At 32.3% G+C, this 23,404-nt stretch overlaps 1 protein-coding gene across 2 annotated transcripts in view; it reads left to right on the forward strand.

The window, feature by feature from the left end:
- The window catches only part of LOC132755792 (aminopeptidase Ey-like), a 34,214-nt gene extending 12,371 nt beyond the window's left edge, over positions 1–21,843 (forward strand). For both annotated transcript variants that reach the window (XM_060746711.1, XM_060746712.1), the window contains 18 exons: positions 1,143–1,266; positions 1,698–1,818; positions 4,535–4,689; positions 5,197–5,251; positions 8,792–8,850; positions 10,325–10,468; positions 11,174–11,239; positions 11,812–11,877; positions 12,770–12,942; positions 13,331–13,428; positions 15,438–15,621; positions 15,978–16,125; positions 17,042–17,109; positions 18,041–18,148; positions 18,806–18,973; positions 19,346–19,486; positions 20,648–20,729; positions 21,322–21,843. In XM_060746711.1, coding sequence (XP_060602694.1) covers positions 1,143–1,266; positions 1,698–1,818; positions 4,535–4,689; positions 5,197–5,251; positions 8,792–8,850; positions 10,325–10,468; positions 11,174–11,239; positions 11,812–11,877; positions 12,770–12,942; positions 13,331–13,428; positions 15,438–15,621; positions 15,978–16,125; positions 17,042–17,109; positions 18,041–18,148; positions 18,806–18,973; positions 19,346–19,486; positions 20,648–20,729; positions 21,322–21,468 — 2,107 coding nt within the window. In that variant the 3' untranslated portion in view covers positions 21,469–21,843. The remainder of the gene's footprint in view (positions 1–1,142; positions 1,267–1,697; positions 1,819–4,534; positions 4,690–5,196; positions 5,252–8,791; positions 8,851–10,324; positions 10,469–11,173; positions 11,240–11,811; positions 11,878–12,769; positions 12,943–13,330; positions 13,429–15,437; positions 15,622–15,977; positions 16,126–17,041; positions 17,110–18,040; positions 18,149–18,805; positions 18,974–19,345; positions 19,487–20,647; positions 20,730–21,321) is intronic.
- Positions 21,844–23,404: the final 1,561 nt, after the last annotated feature.

Here is a 23,404-nt window from a genome sequence, read left to right on the forward strand (position 1 = left end):
CATTGTAGTATTTTGACTTCCGTATAAAATACTCTAAATTTATACAAATTGCCAAAAAGGCAAATTAGTATTTTTGGTAACTGTAACAAGATACCAAAAATAAAAGTTTTTGAGAAATAAAATAATGATAACATTCGGAGGCAAATGGAGCCTTTCAATTAACAAGATATGATTTTGAGAGAAGTTAAAATGTCAAGATATGATTTGACAAAAAAAAACAAAATATGAAAAGATGTAAACTATCAATATATGAATTTGGAATCAAGTTGTGATGTCGATGAATACTTACGTTATCAAGATATGATTTTGATAAAATCTTACAATGACAAGATACGCTACTATTGGGAAAACATACACAATGAAGATATGATTTTGAGAAAATTAGCTTTATCAAAATATAATCTTAAGGAAGTCACAATACCAAGTTATATTGTTTGAATGTATAAAATATCAATAACGACTTGGAAAATATTTAATATATACATATGAATTTCATGAAACTTAAATTATTGAAATATGGTTTTGATAAAACTGTCCGTATCAATATAATTATATTTTAAGAAAACACAATCTATGAAGATATGATCTTGATAAAACTTACAAACTCAATATGAATTTGAGAAAACTTTTAACAAGATATGAATGACAGAGATTATGATATCAAAATATGTTTTCAATTAAACAATGAAACTTATTATGTCAAGCTATCATAATTGCATACAATAACTTGCGTTACTTAGATATTTATGATTTTTGAAAACAACATACAATATTAAGATATAATTGAAAAAGATAATTTATATGAAAAAAGATATAATCATATTTATATCAATATGATTTTAAAGAAAGGTACACTGTTCAAATATCGTCTGTTGGAAAACATGAAATATCTAATACATGTAGTATATAAAAAGCGAACTATCATAAGATTGTGTTTGGAGAGAAAAACACACATAAAATAAAAACATAAGTATTTTATGAAAATTTAAAATACTTATGTAGGATTTTAAGTATTAGCAGCTGATTCAAAAAATGTAAACATTCAATATTAAGGTATGATTTTCAGACAGCTCGCAATATTAAGACAATATTTGATGTCTTGATATAATTAAAGAAAGTACAATATCAAGAAATGATTTCAGTGACAATGACGGTTACTATACGGACATATTTGATGAACCACGGAACGTGCCAATGTCGACATATCTTGTTGCCATAGCTGTAGGTGACCTTGACTATCTGGAATCAACAGTGAACAACGTTACTGTGAGTATATATGATAAAAAAGAAGATTATATAACGAATATTTGAAATTTGTCCGATTATATATAGCATTTCTTTTATCTGACATCCCCTTAGAATAGCTAATGTTTCAGATATTTTAAGACTCTCATTTTAAAACTAAAAACTTGAAGCATGTACTAATCAAGTGTAAATCAACTCCTTAATAATGCTACATGTAAATAATTAATCTTAACTTAAATAAGATTAAGCATGTACAGACATTTGAGACTATATTTACTATATTTCATGACCTTGGAAAGACTACTGTCTTGAAAAAATCCTCTTATGGTACCTCATGTCAATCTACATTACAATACAATTAATTTCGCTTGTCTTTTTATTCTATAGTAAAATATTTGAATCTATGCTTAATGATAAAAGGTACGTACCCATTTTGTTTTTTTCCCCGGTAGTTTCGAACTTGGTGTAGAAGTAAGCAGACGAACAAAACAAGATATGCTCTCGAGATAGGCATGAAGTTCATGGAATTCTTTGAGGACTACTTTCAAATACCATATTCCCTACCTAAAGAAGGTAATCTTTCACTTGCTTGATAATCGGTACAATTATTTTGAAAGACCAAATGGTAACATGTATACATCTTGATATTTCCGCGACGATTTGAGAATTAGTACACAGCTCCGAGGACCTCTTACCATTAATGATAGTGAGCAACTAGTCAGCATAATAGGAGGGTAGCCCTAAGTGAAAATAGTGTGTACCGTTCTCATATTTCTTAGTCATAAATTAAAACTCGAAAAAGAGATACAAGATCAAAATTAAGAAACTTAGATCAAATTCTAACAACATTAAAAAAAAAAAAAATTTGGGTTAAATAAATTTACAATACAAAAATTTTAATTCCCTTTTAAAAACCCTTTTTAAAAAAATTTTAAAATAACATAATTTTAACTTTTTAAAGTTTTTCGAAAACCCCAAATAACCTTTTAAAAAATTTTTGTCCCCCCCCCCCCCCCCCCCCCCCCCCCCCCCCCCCCCCCCCCCCCCCAAAAAAAAAAAAAAAAAAAAAAAAAAAAAAAAAAAAAAAAAAAAAAAAAAAAAAAAAAAAAAAAAAAAATTTTGGAACTACATGTAAATAATCAATATGTTTCTTCATAAGATAATTAAAAACAAAATTTCTTGGTTATTGTAATTACCGACTATCTAAAAAACTTTATTCATATTTAACTCCCGCTAGTCGAACTTACAAGCTATTTAAAACATATTCATTGGTCTAAATGGGACCATATAACATTATTTGTTGACGTTAAGAACATCAAATATAGATTGTTACGAAGTTTAAACTATTAAACTTTCTCGACCTTCATGGTCAGTTACATTTCTGCAATCAATAAAATGATTAAGCTTGAGCTAAGAGAATATCTCTATAACCTCGGATCCTGGTCGTGTTATATCACCTGAAATGTTTTATACAAACTAAATCCGAGCTGTAAAAAGACAACTGTGACCGGCCAGTCTGAAGTATGACATACTAGTAGTGGAAATATAAGTACTGCTTTTTCTCTGATAAATCATTTTAAACTGAATGGGTTCTACATGAAACAATTAAATATATCATTTCCTTACATTTTTTTTTATCTTAACAACCATAATTTTGATAAACATTATAGTTCAGAAACGGATCTATAATAATGTTTACAATGTTATTGAGTTTACGTGTTCTTAGAGGAATTGTGACCTTCTGGTTTGATGACATTTCACACGTTATACCAAATTATACCGGTTTCTACTATAAATATGATAATTAGTGACTGTATATAGAAAACAATGTACGTCAATGACACAATTGATAGGCATGCAAATTACTTAACAAATTATCTGCATGACAGTCATAAAACGTTTATTGTATCTGTTCGACCTAAATATGAGGTTGACTAGAATATTCCGATTAAGGTAAAACCGGTCCAAAGAGAAAAATAATCTGAATTAGTAATAAATATAACAACTGACAATGTTAAAGCCAATATGGCTACTAAAGATTAACATTTCTGATCCGCACACGTTAAACCTTTTCTCCAAACGAACACGTTGATAAAATGTCTCCATTAGTACATATATTACATTCTAAAATAATAGTACATGTTTTCAGAATAATCGACAATAATAATAAAATCAATCCTTTAGTAGCATATGTATATAATGTATAAAGAATATGTATAAAATGTGTAAAAATGTATAAAATGTGTAGAATATGCATGTGATGTGTAAAGAATATGCATATGATGTGTAAAGAATATGCATATGATGTGTGAAGTATATGATGTGTAAAGAATATGTAAAAATGTGTAAATAGTACTCACATCATTATTTATCAACAACATGATGTCAACATTTTGGCATAATATTTAAAATTCTAAAGAGTGTATAATTTGTATGAATACTTCATAGAGGGAGTATTTTGTAGACGGTGCTAGGGGTTGTTGGAGATGTTGCATATTACATTTTATATCTCGATAACACGCTCAATAAAATCGAAAGTGCGAATGTTGATTAGTAGTCGATAAGTAGTCGATTAGTAGCTTTATTTTTGTTGCCCTCCAGGGACATCTTAGTTCCGCAAACACAAAACAAAAGAATTTGTAGGTTTTTAGGTCCTCCTGACCGTGGCCCTTTTGTGTCGATTAGCTTGTACATGTTCCAGTTGAAATGTAACAAACAAAAAGCTGCTTGGTTAAGAATACTGTTATTTATTTATGATACTTAGCAGGAATAATATCAGACACAAGTTCGGTGTTTGGCTGATAAATCATCGAGCTAGATAAATATCTTCTTTGAAGGTTGGATTTTCATACTATGATAAATATAGCATTGTTGGTAACGATAATTATTTTAATTCTTAATACATCAAATATACATTTCTCTGAAATAAATTCATTGAAATGTCTGGAAAAAAGTGATCTTTCGGAAGCATTAAAATCAGCAAAATTACATGAAAATTGCAGACTCGGTTTGATTGAGTCTGTTCATGAGGGATAATGAAAAAGTGCAACATCCCTCACGCCCCCGTAGCACCAGTTTGAGCGTACTTAATTTTCAACACTTCAAAGTACAGAGCTCAATGACCCCGAAGGACCAGAAACATATAAAAACACTGAAGAGAAGTTCAGGGCAACTTTTTACAGCTGTCATACAGCACTTGACTTCTGCTGTTCTGAAATTTTGAAATGAAATGAACAGTTAAAAATCCTACTGAAAGAAAATTTATTATAATTATCTTTTTGTTGTATAGATATGATAGCAGTACCGACTATGTCATTCTCTGGTATGGAACACTGGGGTCTTATCACATACCGTGAAAGTAAGATGTTTTACGAGGAGGGTATTTCCTCCCTTGACGAGAAGGAAGGCATTGCTATCATCATCGCTCATGAAGTTGCCCACCAGGTAAGTTTATTTATATTTATGCAATGCACTCATCTGGCTTTAAATAATAGTTAATTTTTCATTATAAAGGATTCAATTTAGAAAGTTAATAACCATGCAGGCATATTAAAACCATGCAGGCATGTTTCGGTCTATATACTTCTGGTAGAAAAACAAAACAAAATGTTCACTCGAATGCAAGACAATGATTTTGAAATAGGATCAATATTCGGGTGTAAATATTTTTTGGGTGGGGAAGATGGACACCGACCGTCATACCGCCTTACCTCAGTGATACCCCCCCCCCATCCCCCCAATTTTCCAAAGTATGCTGTTTCTGAACTTTACCTTAATTTGAACACCCTCACTCAACTGAAAGTTTTAACTGATGGCTGATCATGTGTGTACGTTCAAGACAATTTCAATGACATATTCAGTTATTGTGCACGAAATTAAACTTTCACTGACGCATGTATCTCTGTTTCATTTATACTTTTTACAATTGATTTATGTGCATCTTTTTTACAGTGGTTTGGTAATTTGGTTTCTCCATACTGGTGGGATGATTTGTGGCTCAATGAAGGTATTTTATTTATATTTCACCTATGTAAGTACAGCCTTACTAGTCTGTAATGGTTAGCAAGGGGATGTAGCTTAAATGTCCGTTATAAACAGGTGGCCATTATATCTAGCTATATGTTATCATATATATCATATTCATTGATAAAATATGATAGTTAATGAGATAAAGAAAAATTTAAAATCAAAATGTTACACTGTCAGAATAGAATATGCATCAGTATGATTATAGTCTCAAATTGCCGACACATAAAATTAAATGGGTTTTACTATCCAATCGTCACGTTTAACATGTCACTGATTAATATGACAAATTTTCTTTGAACATTGAATACCCAAGTGAAGCTTGGAATCGTCTCTTGCTATTAGGACTATATCAAATTTGATGTGAAAAAAAATCACCTATGATTAGTTTGTTTTGTTTTCTATAATTGGATTACTTCTCCCGCATTAACAATGTGGTCATGAACATAAAGCAACTATTTTTATATAGATTTGTATAACCTAATTAAGTTGTGTTTCATCATACTAGAATTACAAGTGTCTAAAAGTTTTTAAAAGCTTGTAAAATCATTAACGGACAGTTAGGCTGTTCTACTCTCATCATGGAAAAGGATAACTCCTCCACATACGCCTTAAATTATTAAATATTCGGTACGAAGGAGAATATATCGACCATCTGTAAATAAGCAAAGTGTCTGTGTTATAGTTTGGTTAGATTGTAAGGGCAATTTGTTTTTTTCAAAAGTAGCCCAATTCAAGCGGCTAAAAACTTATAAAGGCAATATATAGAATATATTCTTTTATTTCATCCAACAGTTGAAGAGCATAACATATATACATACAAACAAACATTTTTTACATGATAAAAAACAAAAAGAACATTATGTTAACACAGCATTAATAACAACTGAAGCAAGGCAATTCTCTTCAGACGGAATACGTGCATTTACATAATTATCACATACCCCCAAAAAAAGTAAAATGCTGTCGCTTATAATCAAAGAATGTGTTTTGAAAAGTTGATGATGTATTAAGTTTATCAATGTATGTGACAATCCTGATATTCTCTTACTTTATTTTATAATCAGTACACTTTATATTGTTATGTTCTTTAAATAACCGTTATGTTACTCAACGGAATGACGTGGTGTTAGGGTTAGTTTAAATTTGTAATGTTTATGTTGGTAAGAAATAAAATTGAAACATTTATGTGTTTAAATAGGATAATGTTACCGATTGCAATGGCATGCCAGCTGTTGCCTAGTTACATCTTTAAATTGTGACACATTTTCACTTTATACTCAAATTAAAAGCGAGAAAATGTGTAAATGGTTCCATTCCATATTAAAATTATGTACAAATATTATATATAACATGATAAAATCACCAATATTTTACTATATTGTGACCCTTTTTATGTTCACTCGGAATAAGTTCAAAGTCAAAGTCAAAAGTCAAAAAACATTTAATTCTCTCATTCCATGTACAAACATGACATAATGGAGTAATAAACATGAATAAAGTATAATGAGGCTCAAATAGCAGTTAATTAACATACTAGCGAAAAATATAATTGAATTGTGCTTCCAGTTTTCAAGTACGTGGAGAGCCAAAACTGTTGTGTATATATATATTACTAAAACATATTAAATAATAAAGAAAGCTAGTATTACATTCAAAGGTATTGTTTCATTTTTCTCGTCACACGCACACACGCACGCACACACACACACACACACCACATGTATACTTTCTATTTCAACAATGTGTAGTATTAAATTGACGATTTCTGCTCAATAGTCGTAACGACAATCAATATTTTTAACGTAAATGAATATACTACAAAAATTTAAGTAAACATGCGAATCATTTTTAGGGTATAAATGGAGAAGTCTAATTTTTAACAATAACAAAAGGTATGGTATAGAGATGCGAATGGTAGATGGGGGTGATAACAAAAAAGGCTTTGCACGTAGATGTTGTTGCATTTACTTCCCTTTAGTTAAAGTGTTAGATAATATTCAAGTTTTTAGTTATGCAGAGTGAATTTGAATATGATCTAGAAAAACTTTCTGATCGGCGGGAACTGGGGTCTCCGTCTACTCTATCGTGGACCTGAATTCAATCAGAGCACGACCTGGGGCATGGAAGCTCCAATAAGGTCTTCCTGCGATGAAACGCGCCCCAGGCCGTGCCAGGTGCACTCCTGTCCCTCGACTTCCCAATGGCGGTCGGGGGACAGGAGTACCCCCGACTTCACGGTGAGTCCTATACAAAGGTATCGGAGGCCACAGTTCCCACACAATCTTACAATATTTAATTAGCGAAAAGCTATATCATAGGCCCAAAGAGGAAAAAAATAGTTCTTTTGTATAATGTAGATAGAAATAACACATTTTCATATAGTGAAAAATAGCATTAGATATTGAGATACGAAAGTGGAGTTAATTAGTATTTCTAAACCTAGACAACTTCTTCTGACCATTCCTTTAGAAAAATCAAAGATCTGTGGTCTAGTTGAAATGCGGAATAGTTCATACAAAAGCATGGTACTGTAGAATCTCGCACTTATTTAACAGTTATGTTAAATGTACTAATGAGCACTCATTATCAGTTATTTCCACTATGACAAAAACCTGTTGGCGATAAGTGAGAGAATTTTAAAAAGGTTTCGTCGTATAGTTAGGGCGTTGATGCAGAAAAAAGACAAATAATTAATTGTACGGTATATGTCCAACCGTTTGCTTATTACTGGTATTAGCCAAGTTTGTGTTAATGAGTACAAGTAATCGGAAATAAAGGCTGTCTGAATATTTTTATACTTATATACATGTATATATAATCTTTATTAGTGTTTTAAATTATTTTTTCCAACAGGATTGCAGTATTTCAAATAAATCGTAACACATTTACTTTAGGAAATCGGCAAACTGTTAATCAGTCTAGTAAATCGACTGTTTATTAAAATAATTTAAAACACCAAAAAACACAGCACCTGGCCAATTTAATTTTGTAAATACGTACTAATAAACTTTTACCTATACTTAAAGTCGCATACATACAAAACAACATATAAGACATTTCAATTGTATAACATTAAATCATAGAATTGCCAGTATGGTCATTCTGATGGTGAATTATAAGAGATATACCTACTAGAATATAGAATAAGAACACTTTATGTTCTGCTTAAAGAATGTCTATTCTTAACTGTCAATAAAGAGTGACAAACAGTTAACCCTCTAGAGGTAAACGATCTTTAATAATTCAGCTTCTTAACTTTTAAGATATCAGTACAGGATTTTCACCTATTTGTACATTAGAATTTTAAGAAAAATCTTCTGATGGAAGACTATTTCGTTGTTGAGAGTCTCCGGAAATGATTGTTCTGTGCACTTGTCCATCCCACTACTGAAAAATCAATCTTTATAAGAATTATTCTTTCAGATTGCGTAGTGTTAACATGTTCTATTTAGGCATATTGATTATAGAGTGGACAATAATTTATCCGAATTACGTTCTTACATCTGATCTTTTTCAGGTTTCGCAACATACATGATGTTCTTAGCAGTTGATCGTGTGTTACCAAGTTGGAACATGGTATTCTTTTGTCTATGTTGTATCCCGTTATCACATGTACATGTGCATTATTTATATATTTTTTACGAAGTTAAACAAAGAAAGAATAATTAAATGGCAATATACCCCTCTAATCGCTGTAACCCGTAACTCGGTAGATGTAGTTGTTTTCCTGTTTTGGGGTTTTTATCATAGCTGGGAAGACCAAATATATTTCTTAAAAGAGATGCTCCGAAACTCGGCAAAACTGGGATGATTTCATCTAGTCAAATGGTACAAACAAACATACACACGTAACAGTTACAACTCTATTGTGAACGAAAGTGCATCGGACACCTTTAACGGTTAAGAATCTGTTTGTAGCCATTGATTAGATGAGAAAACCTACATTTGCGGAATGCCGGATAACATCTATTCTGGGCTGAGCTTATTGTATCGCCGTAAAAAAAACAATGTTATACCATTACATGTTTACTCTTATAGAAATACTATTAAATTAGAAAAGTAGGGTACTTCCAGCTTTTCCGGGGTTACAAACAAACTTTTACAGTGATATCTTCAAACGTGAGCGTAACAGGTTACTTTAATCTATTGTGACCTGTAGTGCACCGTGAAGCTATAACGGTAAAAGTTTGTACTTGGGGATTAGCTTGGAATAACCACATTTACCGAGTTCCGAAAAGTATCAATTGTGAAAAGGTTACAGATAGCTATTTACTTAGTTTAAATGACCTTTCTGCTATCATTGGAGTAGAAATCGGTGAAGATGAAACTCACCTTAAGTGTTTTGCTACTGTGTGTTTACGCTGATTATTTTTTATTTTTGTATATATTGTTTTGATCATGAATACGTGATTTCCGGTTAGGACTAGTTATTACTAGTTCAATGTCCGCATTTTGTTTATTATTTAACCCTTACCCTGCTGGCAACAGAAGATTCTATCCATGTGACCACACTTATGCAGACCTAATTCATCTTAGTGCAGACCCAGATCATGAACTTTTTTTTTTACTTTTTCCAGAAATGAAGAATAGTTTTGTCCAGATTGAATTGCGAACAAATACATTTAAGATATACAGCGTGATAAGGGTCAATCGCTTGAAAAATTTTATTGTTGGTTTTGTAGCTTTTTATGCTTTCTTATTGTCCAGACTGAACACTGAATCTGTGTCTTTATATATGTCAGTTGTACTTTCATACATTACTTATCACTAACATTAGAACCACCAGATTTTAACAGTCGGTACTTTTATAACAACTTGCGTATGAGTCTAACAACTTTTCGTTGAATAAATGGAAGCCAACTACAAGGTGATTCGAGTGCTAGATAAGTTGATCCAATTGCAAAAAAAAAACACTAAAATATAGACTACATAATATATTGAAGTAAATGTCCGATAAGAAATTAGACAGATCTTCAGATTTATATGATGTAGAACTTTACCAATGGGTTATTCATCTTTCAAAATTAAATTATGTCTTGTATTTTTACAGGTAAACAAATTGATTGTTGAGCCGCGCGGCGTTCATAATGTTATGCAGATGGACGATGACACGTTTACGAGTCACCCAGTTTATGTACATGTCGATAATCCTGATGAAATAAACAGAATATTTGATCTTATATCGTATGCAAAGGTGATTATTGTAAAAAGATTGTCTTTCTTATTGTTCAGACGTTAACTAAGTCTGTCGTTTGTAGAACATGTCGACGTCGTTGTCAGGATGATTTTATTACTGGAATTGTCCAAACACGCTCATTAATTATATAACATTTGTTTAATTAATGATTTTGGCCAAAGCCTTTGTTTGTACATAGTTTCATACATTTAAGTACACGTAGTCAATGTTGTTTTCTTCCAAAAATGAAACTATTGTAGAATCTTATCTATTCTACAGAACACTGATTCTTTGATATTATTTCTGTAAAGGTCAAGACTTTTGCAAAATGTTTCACCTTGAAACATTGTAAATGATAAATTTCTTTTAAAACTTTTCATTGAATGTTGTTTTCTATTCATAATAATGTTTTCTGGGGAATTTTGAGGAATTGTTTACCTTCAGCAAACAGCGGTGTTGGTAAATCATTTTAAAGTAGAGCTATTTAAAAGGTGACTGTTGGCTTCAATTTCTGTGTAAGCAAGACCCTACACAGCTATACTAAATCTGTGTTTCGTTTAATGTTGAAATAATCTTATTTTTTGCATCAAATATAAGTGCAAGATTGTTTTTTATACTTATCACAAGTATTTTGCCATGTATTAAATATTGTAAGTTACTTAGGAGAAAAATGAACGTATTCAAGATTTAAAGTGATATGACATTTTAGTTCTTTTGTTTCAGGGTGGTTCCGTGATACGGATGATGAACTTTTTCCTCGGTGAAGACACGTTCAGGAAAGGACTGACTGTAAGATTTAACTTATAACAATTTTGTCCAAATATGTAAAAAAATAATGAATGAAAATTGCACATTGTGTGCATTATTAGGTTTAGTTCTCATTTATAGATTCATACACTCATCTGATAAAATCAGGATTTGATTCTTTTATTAAAGAAACAATTTTTATCTAACATTCAAGACAATTTAATAATAAATGCATCGAAGATATTGCAACTGTAATTTATTCGACAAAAAATATCTACTTTAAAATCCGTAAATAAATAAAATTATGAAATAATTGAAAAAATCAGTTTACCTCTGTAAATAATTGAGGATATATTTCATAATGTTTTTGTTGCATTTTTACAGTGGTCCCTGCAGTAGTTCAGCCATAAGACGTTATTCAATGTTATATTTATATTTTCTAGATATACTTTAGAAAGTTCACTTATTAGGTGTTATTTAATGTTATATTTATTTTTGCAGTGGTACCATAGATATTTCAGCTTTATTAGACGTTATTCAATGTTATATGTTCTAGCAGTACTTACGAAGTTCAGCTACAAGACATAATTCAATGTTGTATTTATTATTTCTAGCGGTACCTTAGAAAGTTCAGCTATAAGACAGCAACTCACAATGATCTTTGGTCCTCCCTGTCTGAGGTTTGTACTTAAACTCAAATAATTTGAAATATCAGGAACTAGTTATCAATTGGTATTTCATAGTTAGTTAGCTTAAGACAATGTTATTTGTATGCTGATAAATTCTAATTAAGTATTTGAATTGAAGGTCTAATACAACATCGATATAGCGTTGAAATGATTTTGCATTATAATATAACAGTTAAAATGTCACATATCATTTTCACAAATAACTATTAAAGTGCTATTTTGTAGTTCGTGTAAAAACATTTTTCGGATAAACAGAACAACATGTATGATAGAATCATAGAAATAACAAAATGAAATGTATTCTAGGGGAATATTTGTACACGTTATGTTTTTATCTTGTTTAACCAGGACTGAAATGTGATTTTATTGGATATTCTCTATAATAGAAGCTAAAGGTAACGACAATGTAAAATATATAACTGAAATTCTAGAACATAAAAACGTTCACACTGTAACTACCCACTTGTATTCTTATAAGACATTGAACCAAGGTGTATTAACCCCTGTTGTAATCATTGATCTTATCAAATTACGTGAAAATAACAACAGATAAAGTGTATCATATTTATAATGGTAAAGCATTGTTATAAGGGAATATACCTGCTCGTACTATATTTGAGCCACGTCACGACAAAACCAACATAGTGCGTTTGCGACCAGCATGGATCCAGACCAGCCTGCGCATCCGCTCAGTCTGATCAGGATCCATGCTGTTCGCTATCAGTTTCTCTATTTGCAAAAGGGTTGGTAAGCGAACAACATGGATCCTGATCAGACTGCGCGGATGCGCAGGCTGGTCTGGATCCATGCTGGTCGCAAACGCACTATGTTGGTTTTGTCGTGACGCGGCTCATTTATAGAAATGTCTGTTTCTATAATCCAGCAAGCGGTTATAGACAAGCACACTTATACCGACGTGAAAGCTGTTATGGACACATGGGTACTTGAAGCAAACTATCCAGTGGTCAATATAGCACGTGTAAACAGTTCCACAATTCAGCTAACTCAATCGGCGTTTCTAGAAACAGAGGAGCAAAGAGTAACGCGGTCGCATGTGTGCGTGTGTTTTACTTAAACTCTTTCTTCAAGAAAGGAAACTTTTATGCTTAATATTTTCCGCTTATTTTTCTATTTTATTGATTTTAACAGTTTACTCAAACAAGTAAAAATGGAATAGCATTTATAATACTTATTAATAATACTAATACTAATTGGCTAAACTGTTATCAATTATTATTGTTACTAATATTCGTCAACACATTTATTTTAATCATAAAAAATGAACACCTACATGAAAACTTAAAATCAGCACCAGTGTTATGTTACATACATCACGAACGACAGTTCAGCAGTTACAGAAGGAGCCTTCCACATCAAAAATGATTTTAAATTCAACCACTAATTAGCTATGTTGTCTCGTAATTTAATTGCTTATTTCTTTCAGCATCTGGAAAATTCCGTTTGTGTATACGACAGACGTTGAAAACAACTTTGACAAAACATTCGCCGATATTACATGGATCTCAAACAAAACCGCTCACGGTATTTTCTATTTTACTCTGAATGCCTCAAATTCTTAACACACTTCCTTGGAAACAATTATTGATGTTTCACAGTTTCTGAATGATGTTTTATTCTTCATATTTTGATGAATTCACGAATCCATCAAATAGATGTCCTCAGGCTGGAACATAATTTTTATCGTTTTTTATTTTCACAAATTTTCCCTGGTATTAGTTGAGTCATATTTGACGTTCATTAAAATCTTGAATTAGATACTTCCAAATAACAAGAGAGTCGTGATCTCGCGTGTTATCTCGAGAATACAGTCTGTAAAATATTTTCTGTAAGGTTATTGTTTGTATCAGATATCTTTAAAAAAAAATGAACTTGTTGACATTGTATTCGAAATATTTTTTTTTTATTTGTCGATGTGTCAATCTATATTGTCACGGAATGAAATGCCGTGATTTTTTGTCTAGGAGTAGTCATTTTTTACAGTTTCTTATGACGATTCTTCTTCCATGTGATAGTAAACATGTATATTTGTAGGGTAACAAAAGATTGTTTCAATGTAAAATAGGGATTTGAACAACAACAACATATCTAAATAATTTAAAACATAACTTGATATCACATTGTTTTATGGTGGCACGAACCCGGGACCCTCGGGCAGTTTTATTGTGTCAGGAACCCTTGGAATACCGTACCGCGGCTCTACCGACTGAACTTTTCGGCCGCCCCTAATTAGTGAACAGTTCTGAACCGTGACAATTGTGTGGAATGTAATGTCGAATACGTAACAATTACTGAGATAAATTCTAAAAAGTTTGAATCTCTGGAAACATAACATCTTGTAACTCAAATAATAAAACTCGCAGTGTCGGTTTGGTGCATTCTCGAATATAATGATAATGTAATATGTCTCATGTAATTTTCAATCTTCTTAATTAAATGTTTTGAAATTACTATTATTGAAGTAAAATACAACAGCACTTTGATAAATTATGGAGCACAATTTAACAATGACGAAAATTCACTTACCGTTGCATTGTATACAAATGTCTTTCATTAAATAAGATACCAATATACGGAATAATATGTGTTAGCAATACTTTTCTAAAATCTTTTATGTCATAGATTTCAATCTTGAGAATTTTTTCTTTTTTATTGTGATAGATCATCTTTTTTTTGACGTCCAATAGAATCAATATTGTGTTCAGCAATGTGTAATGTCCTTTTTATTTCAAATTGATTGACACTTTGTCAGAACTTTGTTACTTCTACGAAAATAAGGAATTGATATAACCGTAAAAATAAAATTAGCCTAGATGGAGTACGATATGCATTTAAAATAGATAGTTTGGTCTCCGAAACTAAAAACGAGGCTATGTTGAGTACGATATGCATTTGATTTAGATATTTTGGAGCCTGGCAATGAGAACGGGCTATTAAGGGTACGATATGCATTTGATATGGACTTTTGGACTCTGGAAATTGAAACGAGGCTAAATTGATAAGATTGGAATCGGGAATGATTTCTGTTAAAACATCACATGGTTCAATTGGTTCAATTTTAATGGTGATAAATAGATCGTTGATATGTTTGGCAGCATATGCTCCATCTTTGAGTTGTTAAATTTTTCTAGACTTTCTTGGATCATTGATTACAATACTTTTAGTGTTGATTATTGAATAACATGAAAGTCGGTTTTAAGATGGAGCTTAGAGTGGGGAGAGGTGGCATGAAGTTGTTTCGCTGTTAATTATACCTTGTGAACAGACTCGATAAAACCTAATCTGTGATTTTCTTATTTTGTTTTTGTCATTGCTCTATTGTAAAACAAACAAAAAAATATAAACCAACAACAACAAAAAACAAACCTGTCTGTTCCAGAAATGTATTAAAATATGGTTGTTACATTTACCAAGAACATAAAATATATTTGTTTTTTAAGTTGGTGTTGCTGTTTGTTTGTTTGCTTGTTTGTATTTTAGGGTTCCTTTCTCCGAATGAGTTGATGTCTTATTACATATTGTTTTATTTAAAGTGACTGATAAGAAATTAGAGAACGTAGACTGGATCATTGGCAACATACAACAATACGGGTTTTATCGTGTAAACTATGATGATGATAATTGGAATGCGTTGCTAAGACAACTACGTACCGACCATACTGTTATACACCCGATCAATAGAGCCCAAATTATTAACGATGCCTGGAATCTAGCAAGGTAGGTATAAACTAGTATTATCTATTACATTGTCTTATTATATTTTTACCTGTTTTCATTGACAGACTCCTTTTGGATCGATCTAATCAGCTTATATTACAAATTTCTGCTTGATTAAATCATAATATACAACTACCTATCTATCTAATGAGCATGATCCATGTAAAGAACATGATTTCATTTATCAAGGTAGGTCATTAATTAAACGGTTCTTTCAATAAGAGTAAATTTAGGTATTATTCGGTACAAATTATATAGTTTTTATATTTTTCTACATTCTTCTGCATTAACGCTTTGCAAAGAGATGCTAATACAAATGGTAGTATAAGACAAATAATCACAATAATATGTTGTAGGGCCGGACTTCTCGACATGCAGATAGCATTGAAGACATTAGACTATCTGGACGTAGAGTATGATTTTGTAGTTTGGAAGTCTGCGTTACGGGAGCTTGAATATATGAGGTCATTGTTACAACTAACAGCCATATATGGTCATTTTGAGGTAAATAATACAATTTGTGAGATAATTCTTATTCAATCAAAATTTATGATTTTTCTCTTCTTGGTACTGTAATATCACCGTTGAGTTCTTTTTGAGTAATTCCACTATGAAAGAAATAAGTTAAAGTCCGTTCAATATGGTACAATTTTAAGTTTTGCAGGCTCATATTGATTTAGCTTGTTTGTGGACGGCAGAAGTTAGTATGTAAGTTACAAGTAGTTGTAACTCGCTTTAATCAGGAAGCATGTTCCTATAATATCTCGTACAATGTTTATGAAATGTGAATGACATATTTTTCATTAAATGATAATTTTTAACGCTCTAACACGTCTTATTCTATTAGACTGATTACAAATTTGAAGCTTAAATGACCGTATCAATAACATCAAATTAAGCTTTGGTCGTGTTATAACTAGAAGTTAAGTCATTAGTTAGAGGTTGTTGCATGATCCATTGATAGTTAACTTCGTCGTGTTGTTTTTCAGGGAATAAAAGTTCGTACAATTATTGTTTATTTATTGTCATAAATAGTTATATTATTTCTATTAAAGTAACCATTAAATTACCACGTTCATGTTATGTAGAAAGCTATGATTTAAAACTGCATGTGATTGATAGTTAGTATGAATGTATACTGAGTTGAGAGATGATTTCACAAGAAAAACTTATAGTTATCTTTTTCCTATTGTAATATGCATGAATGAATGAATGAATGAATGACTTCTGGTGTTGAAGTAAGATCATTTGGTTCTTTGATGTCAAATTATACGTCATTTATGACGTTCCCATATTCTTATCCCGTGGGCATACTGAGTTGTCCAGTCGTATGTAATTAAACACTGTAGATCTAAGTATTTTGTATAAGGAACACTTGCTATCAGTGTAAGAATTATATATATGTATATATATATTACAGAGATTTATGAGGGAGAGGTTAGAGAAAACATATTTCCACGCTGCTGATGCCGTCGATCATTATAACAGGTGATTTATTTTTATTTAAACGGCTACTGTGTTTTCTTTTTCAACCGGCAGTAATATATATTCATTATACCGTACAGGCTAGGGGCGTAGCCAGCATTTTCCAACTTGTAGGCCCATAAAAATGGGTCTAGGGGCTTAGACCCAGACGCCAAAAACAAAATCGGATTAAAAAGAGCAAAATGCGCGTTCCAAAGTATTTTCAAGGAAAAGTATCAAAACAATGATTTTAAACTAGATCTATGAATTTGATTAGATGCAAACTTTACTGAGGACGGTAAATTATGCATAAGCCTCAAACACACTTGATTCGACCATGCGGTTTGAACCCACTTTCAAGATTTTAAATTTTAAAAACTGTCAATTTCTTGACCAACTTGTAGGCCCGGGTCTACATGGCCTGATAGATCTGTTAGACATATAACGAACTTCAAAGGTACAAAAATAAATCTCATGTTGTATAAACTTCAGTTACCATTGGACGCATTTTAGAGAGTTTTGCTTCTTTTATTTTCGTATATATATACGGTCCATTGACACATAACAGGCCTTATTTTTGTATGCTATTTAGAAAATTTAAAGCATTCAAATATAATTATGATAGAATCTTGTTGGAAGAAAACTGGAATAACTAACTTAAGAATTAGCTAACTACATTTATATACGTAGCTCATTTAACATTTTGATTTTTTAAATACACTATATCTCCACTTAAACACAGGGGAAGTTGTTTTTTTTTCAGTATATTTGGGTCGGAATTAAAATCACATGCTTGTTGTCTCATTGACAATCATTTAAACCGTTTGCGTGTGGTACAGCTAATTTTAAGAATTGATAACGGAAATGTTTCTTGGTCTAACATTGTGTAGAATCCTATAAGATGACAAACACATAATTGTTACATACTGGTGTTAAGAATTGTTTTATATTAAAGGCTTCAGTACTCAATGGTTTCCAAGATTGCCTGTAAGATTGGTTTAAAAGCCTGTATTGACGATGCTATGGACGTATTTACAGCGTGGATGCAAGATGACAACTTGAGGTAAATATTCTTTCTCATCAGGGGGTTCTATACTTTCTTCCTATAATGTCTTTGTTATGGTCACCATAAAGGGAAATGAAGTGTATGTGTACTTGTCAGGTAATTTATGTATATTTACGACCGTTACTCCAGAAAATTATGTTCATTAAAATATGATAACCACTTAATTACTTGATGTTGTTACTTCGGTCTCTTGACAAAAATTGTTCTTAGAATAATTGGTAAATTGATAAAAAGAAATAAAGATAGAAATCAGGATGACAGAATAGGAGTTATACCGACTTGCACTAAAGATAGAATTTAAAAATGTACAGATATAACACTACCAAAGCAAGATGTGGTCTTGAAAAGAGGTACAAAAATGAATATTGGATTTACTACGAAATCAAATGAGCCGTGCCATGACAAAACCAACATAGTTGGTTTGCGACCAGCATGGATCCATACCAGCTTGCGCATCCGCGCAGTCTGATCTGGATCCATGCTGTTCGCTATCGGCTTCTGTACTTGTTATAGGGTTTGTAAGCGAACATCGTGGATCCTGATCAGACTGCGCGGATGCGCAGGCTGGTCTGGATCCATGCTGGTCGCAAACGCACTATGTTGGTTTTGTCGTGACGCGGCTCAAATCATAGTACAATATATTTTCTATTTCAGTGTAGATCCCGACCTCAAGGAGACAGTTTATTGTACAGGGGTAGAACATGGCGACGAGGAAGCGTGGAATCATGTTCTGTCTCGGTATTTTGCTAGTGAATCAACGAGTGAAACAAACTTCTTGTTACATGCATTGACGTGTACACAAAAACCTTGGCTCATAATGAGGTATGTTGTTATCTTTAGCTTGTCTTTCTTTCAGATAGACCATCTTGTTGATATTAACTTATTGTTAAACCTTTCTGTCGTTTCTGAATTTATTTCTGGATATGTTAAACTCATACATCAGTATTTGATTCAAAATGTTTGTGTAAATACCAAATATCAAATGTTAGTGCTACTTTCATGTTAAAGATCAGATCCGTTTTGCTTCAATACAATATACTAGCGTGATGTCTTCTCATTGAAAATAATATTTTTACCGTTTGCTTAGTGCCAACCAAATGTCAAATGTGTTCTTCTGCAATAAATGTTCCTATAATAGATAAATGTATGTTAGCATGGATAAGTTATAAATTTTGATCTGTTTTTGGTTTGCAGACTTGCAGAAATGTTGTTTCATACAGATATTTTCTCGAAAACGGAAAAAGTCTCTGTAATGATTGATTTATCAGACTCGCCTGTCGGTCGTCTGTTAGCATGGCATATTCTAGAAGAAAACTGGGACACCATTCTAAAACAGTGAGTATTTATGCAAATGTATATGTTTCACTGTGTTTTTGTAATGCTTTTTTTTTTGAGAAAAAAAAATAGACTTATAATAACTATATATTTTTACCATAATTTAAACATGTGTAAATTTATGATTTATATCAAATAAAGATGGAAATTAAGTATCAGATGTAGGATATTTTATAAAGCTTCAGTTTCATAATAATATATGTAAAAGACTGTTCCTTCTGTTTGACTTGCAGCCTAGGCAAGGCGTTTCTATAACTTCTATATTACAATGTACTTGGATGAATTAATTAAGCTAATGCTTAGAATCCATACAAATGTACAAGGTCTTTCAGTGCTTTTCATCTGTTATATGGTCTTATCATCAATCTGTGTACATTGCTCAAATCAAATATCGCAGTGTATAATGAAACAAATCTGCTTCGCTAAAATATAAAGGCTCACTAGAAAGGTACAGTGATCGGAATTAACAAGTGCTTGTAATCGCAATACAAAGTACAGGCTTGCAAGACAGGGAACAGTGATTCCGCTTGTTTTATTTTCTGTTAACATCGTTTTCAGTAACATCATGATGTTTCTGGTATTGTCCGTGGCTAACCGAGTTATGTTGTGTGGAGCGTACGATTCACTTGAATCCAGAGTCAATTTAACCACGTTCATTTCTGTAACCATCTGCTGAATGTCTAAATTTGTGCTTTGTGTGTAATTTTTATGGAAATATACATGTATATAATATAAGGTATGTAATCTTCGTACCTGTAGATGATTACGAACAGTATAACAGTTCTAATAATGTGTTGGTGTGACCGTCGGTCTTGTAATTGATTGGTACTGGTTGGTTCCAGATTCGAGAGTGTTTCCATAAGCTCATAGTTTCCAATACACTCGAAATTAAAATTAAATGAGCCGCGTCACGGAAAAACCAACATAATGGGTTTGCGACCAGCATGGATCCAGACCAGCCTGCGCATCCGCGCAGTCTGATCAGGATCCATGCTGTTCGCTTATAAATCCTATTACAAGTAGAGAAACTGATAGCGAACAGCATGGATCCTGATCAGACTGCGCGGATGCGCAGGCTGGTCTGGATCCATGCTGGTCGCAAACGCACTATGTTGGTTTTGTCGTGACACGGCTCAAATTATGTATAAACTGAAATTACAGGTATGGTGATAATATCAATCTAATAAGTGGTATAATCTTTGCTGCTGCACGACCTTTCAATTCACGTTCTGAAGTCAATCTTGTAAGTATATATCAAATACTGTTACTGTATAAACCAAAGTTAATAAGATTATTATAACTTAAAAACTGTATCATTGAATGTGATAATGTGTGGGCAAGTCAAGTGGCTCGAACAGTCAACAAAGTCTATATATAAATGGCAATTGTATCAAAGAATAGTATGTTATGTACTTACGCACCGAGGTTTTCTTATTCTATCACTACTATCGAATACTTTTTTCATTATATTAATGATGATAATTGTAATGATGATAATTATTATGATGATAATAATAACAACACCAATAACAGGGAAGAATCGTGTGTTGATGTTGTAAGAACTCGTGGGTCACTTTTGTATAAATATTATTACAATATATTGTTATAAATGTGTATAAAAGGAGCAATAAAATATGTTTAAATAAAAAAAAATAAAAAGTGAATAATATTTTTGTTGTTAATACCATTTTAGTTATTTTTAATATTATAATTATCTACAAGTCAGTTATTTAAGAGGAGTGATAAACATTTTTGATTTTAATTTTAAGCTAAATTTAGTCTACATGTAGATGTATTCTTAAGTCTGTGTAATTTATTTGCCTTATTTTTTACAGGTGAAAAGTTTCATAGATAGAAATACTAATGTGGGAGGTTTTAAAGGCGAGTTCCTTGGTGTAATAGATTTCGTTGAAGGCAACATTGAGTTGATGGATACACACTATGATACTATTAAAGCTTGGTTAACTGCCGAGCTTAATTAGCCCGTGGACATTTCTGCTAGAAATCATCAATATTTACTAGATAAGGCTGTTTTGCAATTTGCTTTTATTGCTTAGTTAGTGTTGAAAGGATTTTATATGACGTCAACATGTTAATTCTTCTATAATTTGCCTGTGTATAATAATTCGCACCATTTGATCATCGTATTTTTCATTTCTTTGTTATTAGAAATGTTTTAGAAGTGCTTCGTTCTAATTACGTGTTTTTATATACGAAACGTGTACGTCATACTTTAGCTACAGACTTTTACGTCGCAGAATGTTTGGGGATTGGTATTTCTTTCATTTATGTAGGACAAAACTTGTCTTTACTTTGCGAAAATTGACTTTATTGAGAACAATAAATATTCAACATCATTGCTTTTGTTTTGATAAGACTTTGTACAGTTTGTATTTTAAAGGAGAGATAAATTACATCTATCTATGTAAAGAAGCGTTTTTAAAAAAAAGTTTAGTCTACTTCCTTTTGGGTATGTTGCAAGTTAATGTGGAGACCCCGGTTAAGATTTCTTTTGGACCACTTAGGGTCACTGTTAGTTCACTGTTAACAAAATAGAAAACTGGTTAGAAAGCAAGTACATGTAATGAAGCTGATGGGAATTGCTTTTTAGCTCACCTGAGCAAGCTCAGGGTTAGATTTTAAGATCGATGATTGTCCGTCGTCCGTCCGTCGTCCGTCGTCCGTTCACATTTTGTTGTTAACACTCTAGCGGTCGCATTTTTGCCTCAATTATCATCAAACTTGGTCTGGATGCTTATCTAGTTGATAGCTCGGATGACTTCGAACATGGGTCATCTCGGATGAAAAACTAAGGTCACAAGAGCTAAAAATAGAAAAACTTTTAACACTCTAGAGGTCACATTTTTGCCTCAATCATCATCAAACTTGGTCAGGATGTTTGCCTAGGTGATAGCTCGGATGAGTTCGAACATTGGTCATCTCGGATGAAAAAGTAGGTCACCGGAGCTAAAAATAGAAAAACTTTGTTAACACACTAGCGGTCACATTTTTGCCTCAATCATCATCAAAACTTGGTCAGGATGCTTGTCTAGGTGATAGCTTGCATGAGAGTTTCGAACATGGGTCATCTCATGATGAAAAACTAGGTCACCGGAGCTAAAAATAGAAAAACCTTGTTAACACTCCAGCGGTCACATTTTTTGCCTCAATCATCATCAAACTTGGTCAGGATACTTATCTAGTTGATAGCTCGGATGAGTTCGAACATGGGTCATCTCGGATGAAAAACTAGGTCACAAGAGCTAAAAATAGAAAAACCTTGTTAACACTCTAGCGGTCACAATTTTGCCTCAATCATCATCAAACTTGGTCAGGATGTTGTCTAATTGATAGCTCGGATGAGTTCGAACATTGGTCATCTCGGATGAAAATCTAGGTCACAGGAGCTAAAAATAGAAAAATCTTGTTAACACTCTAGTGGCTACTGTTTTGATCCAAATATCCTGTAAATTGGTCTGAAAGTTTGTTTTGATGATTTCTAAGTCAAGTTCGAACATGGGTCATCTTGGATGAAAAACTAGGTCACACCGCCCAAAATATGGAAAAAACCTTGTTAACATTCTAGTGGTCACATTTTCATCTCAATTATCAAATCAAACTTGGTCAGGATGCTTGTCTAGGTAATTGCTCGGATGAGTTCGAAATCGCATGTGAAACTAGGTCACCGGAGCCTAAAAATAGAAAAAATCTTGTTAACACTCTAGTTGCTACTGTTTTGATCCAAGTACCTGGAAATTGGTCTGAAAGTTTGTTTTGATGATTTCTAGGTCAAGTTTGAATATGGGTCACCTGGGTAAAAAAAACTAGGTCACACTGCTCAAATATGGATAATCCTTGTTACCACTGTAGTGGTCACATTTTTGACTCACCTGTCATGAGACGTTGTCAGAATGCTTG

This window comes from Ruditapes philippinarum, unplaced genomic scaffold, assembly GCF_026571515.1.
Source record: "Ruditapes philippinarum isolate M1 unplaced genomic scaffold, ASM2657151v2 ctg3045_1_1_1_1, whole genome shotgun sequence".
Taxonomy (NCBI): domain Eukaryota; kingdom Metazoa; phylum Mollusca; class Bivalvia; order Venerida; family Veneridae; genus Ruditapes; species Ruditapes philippinarum.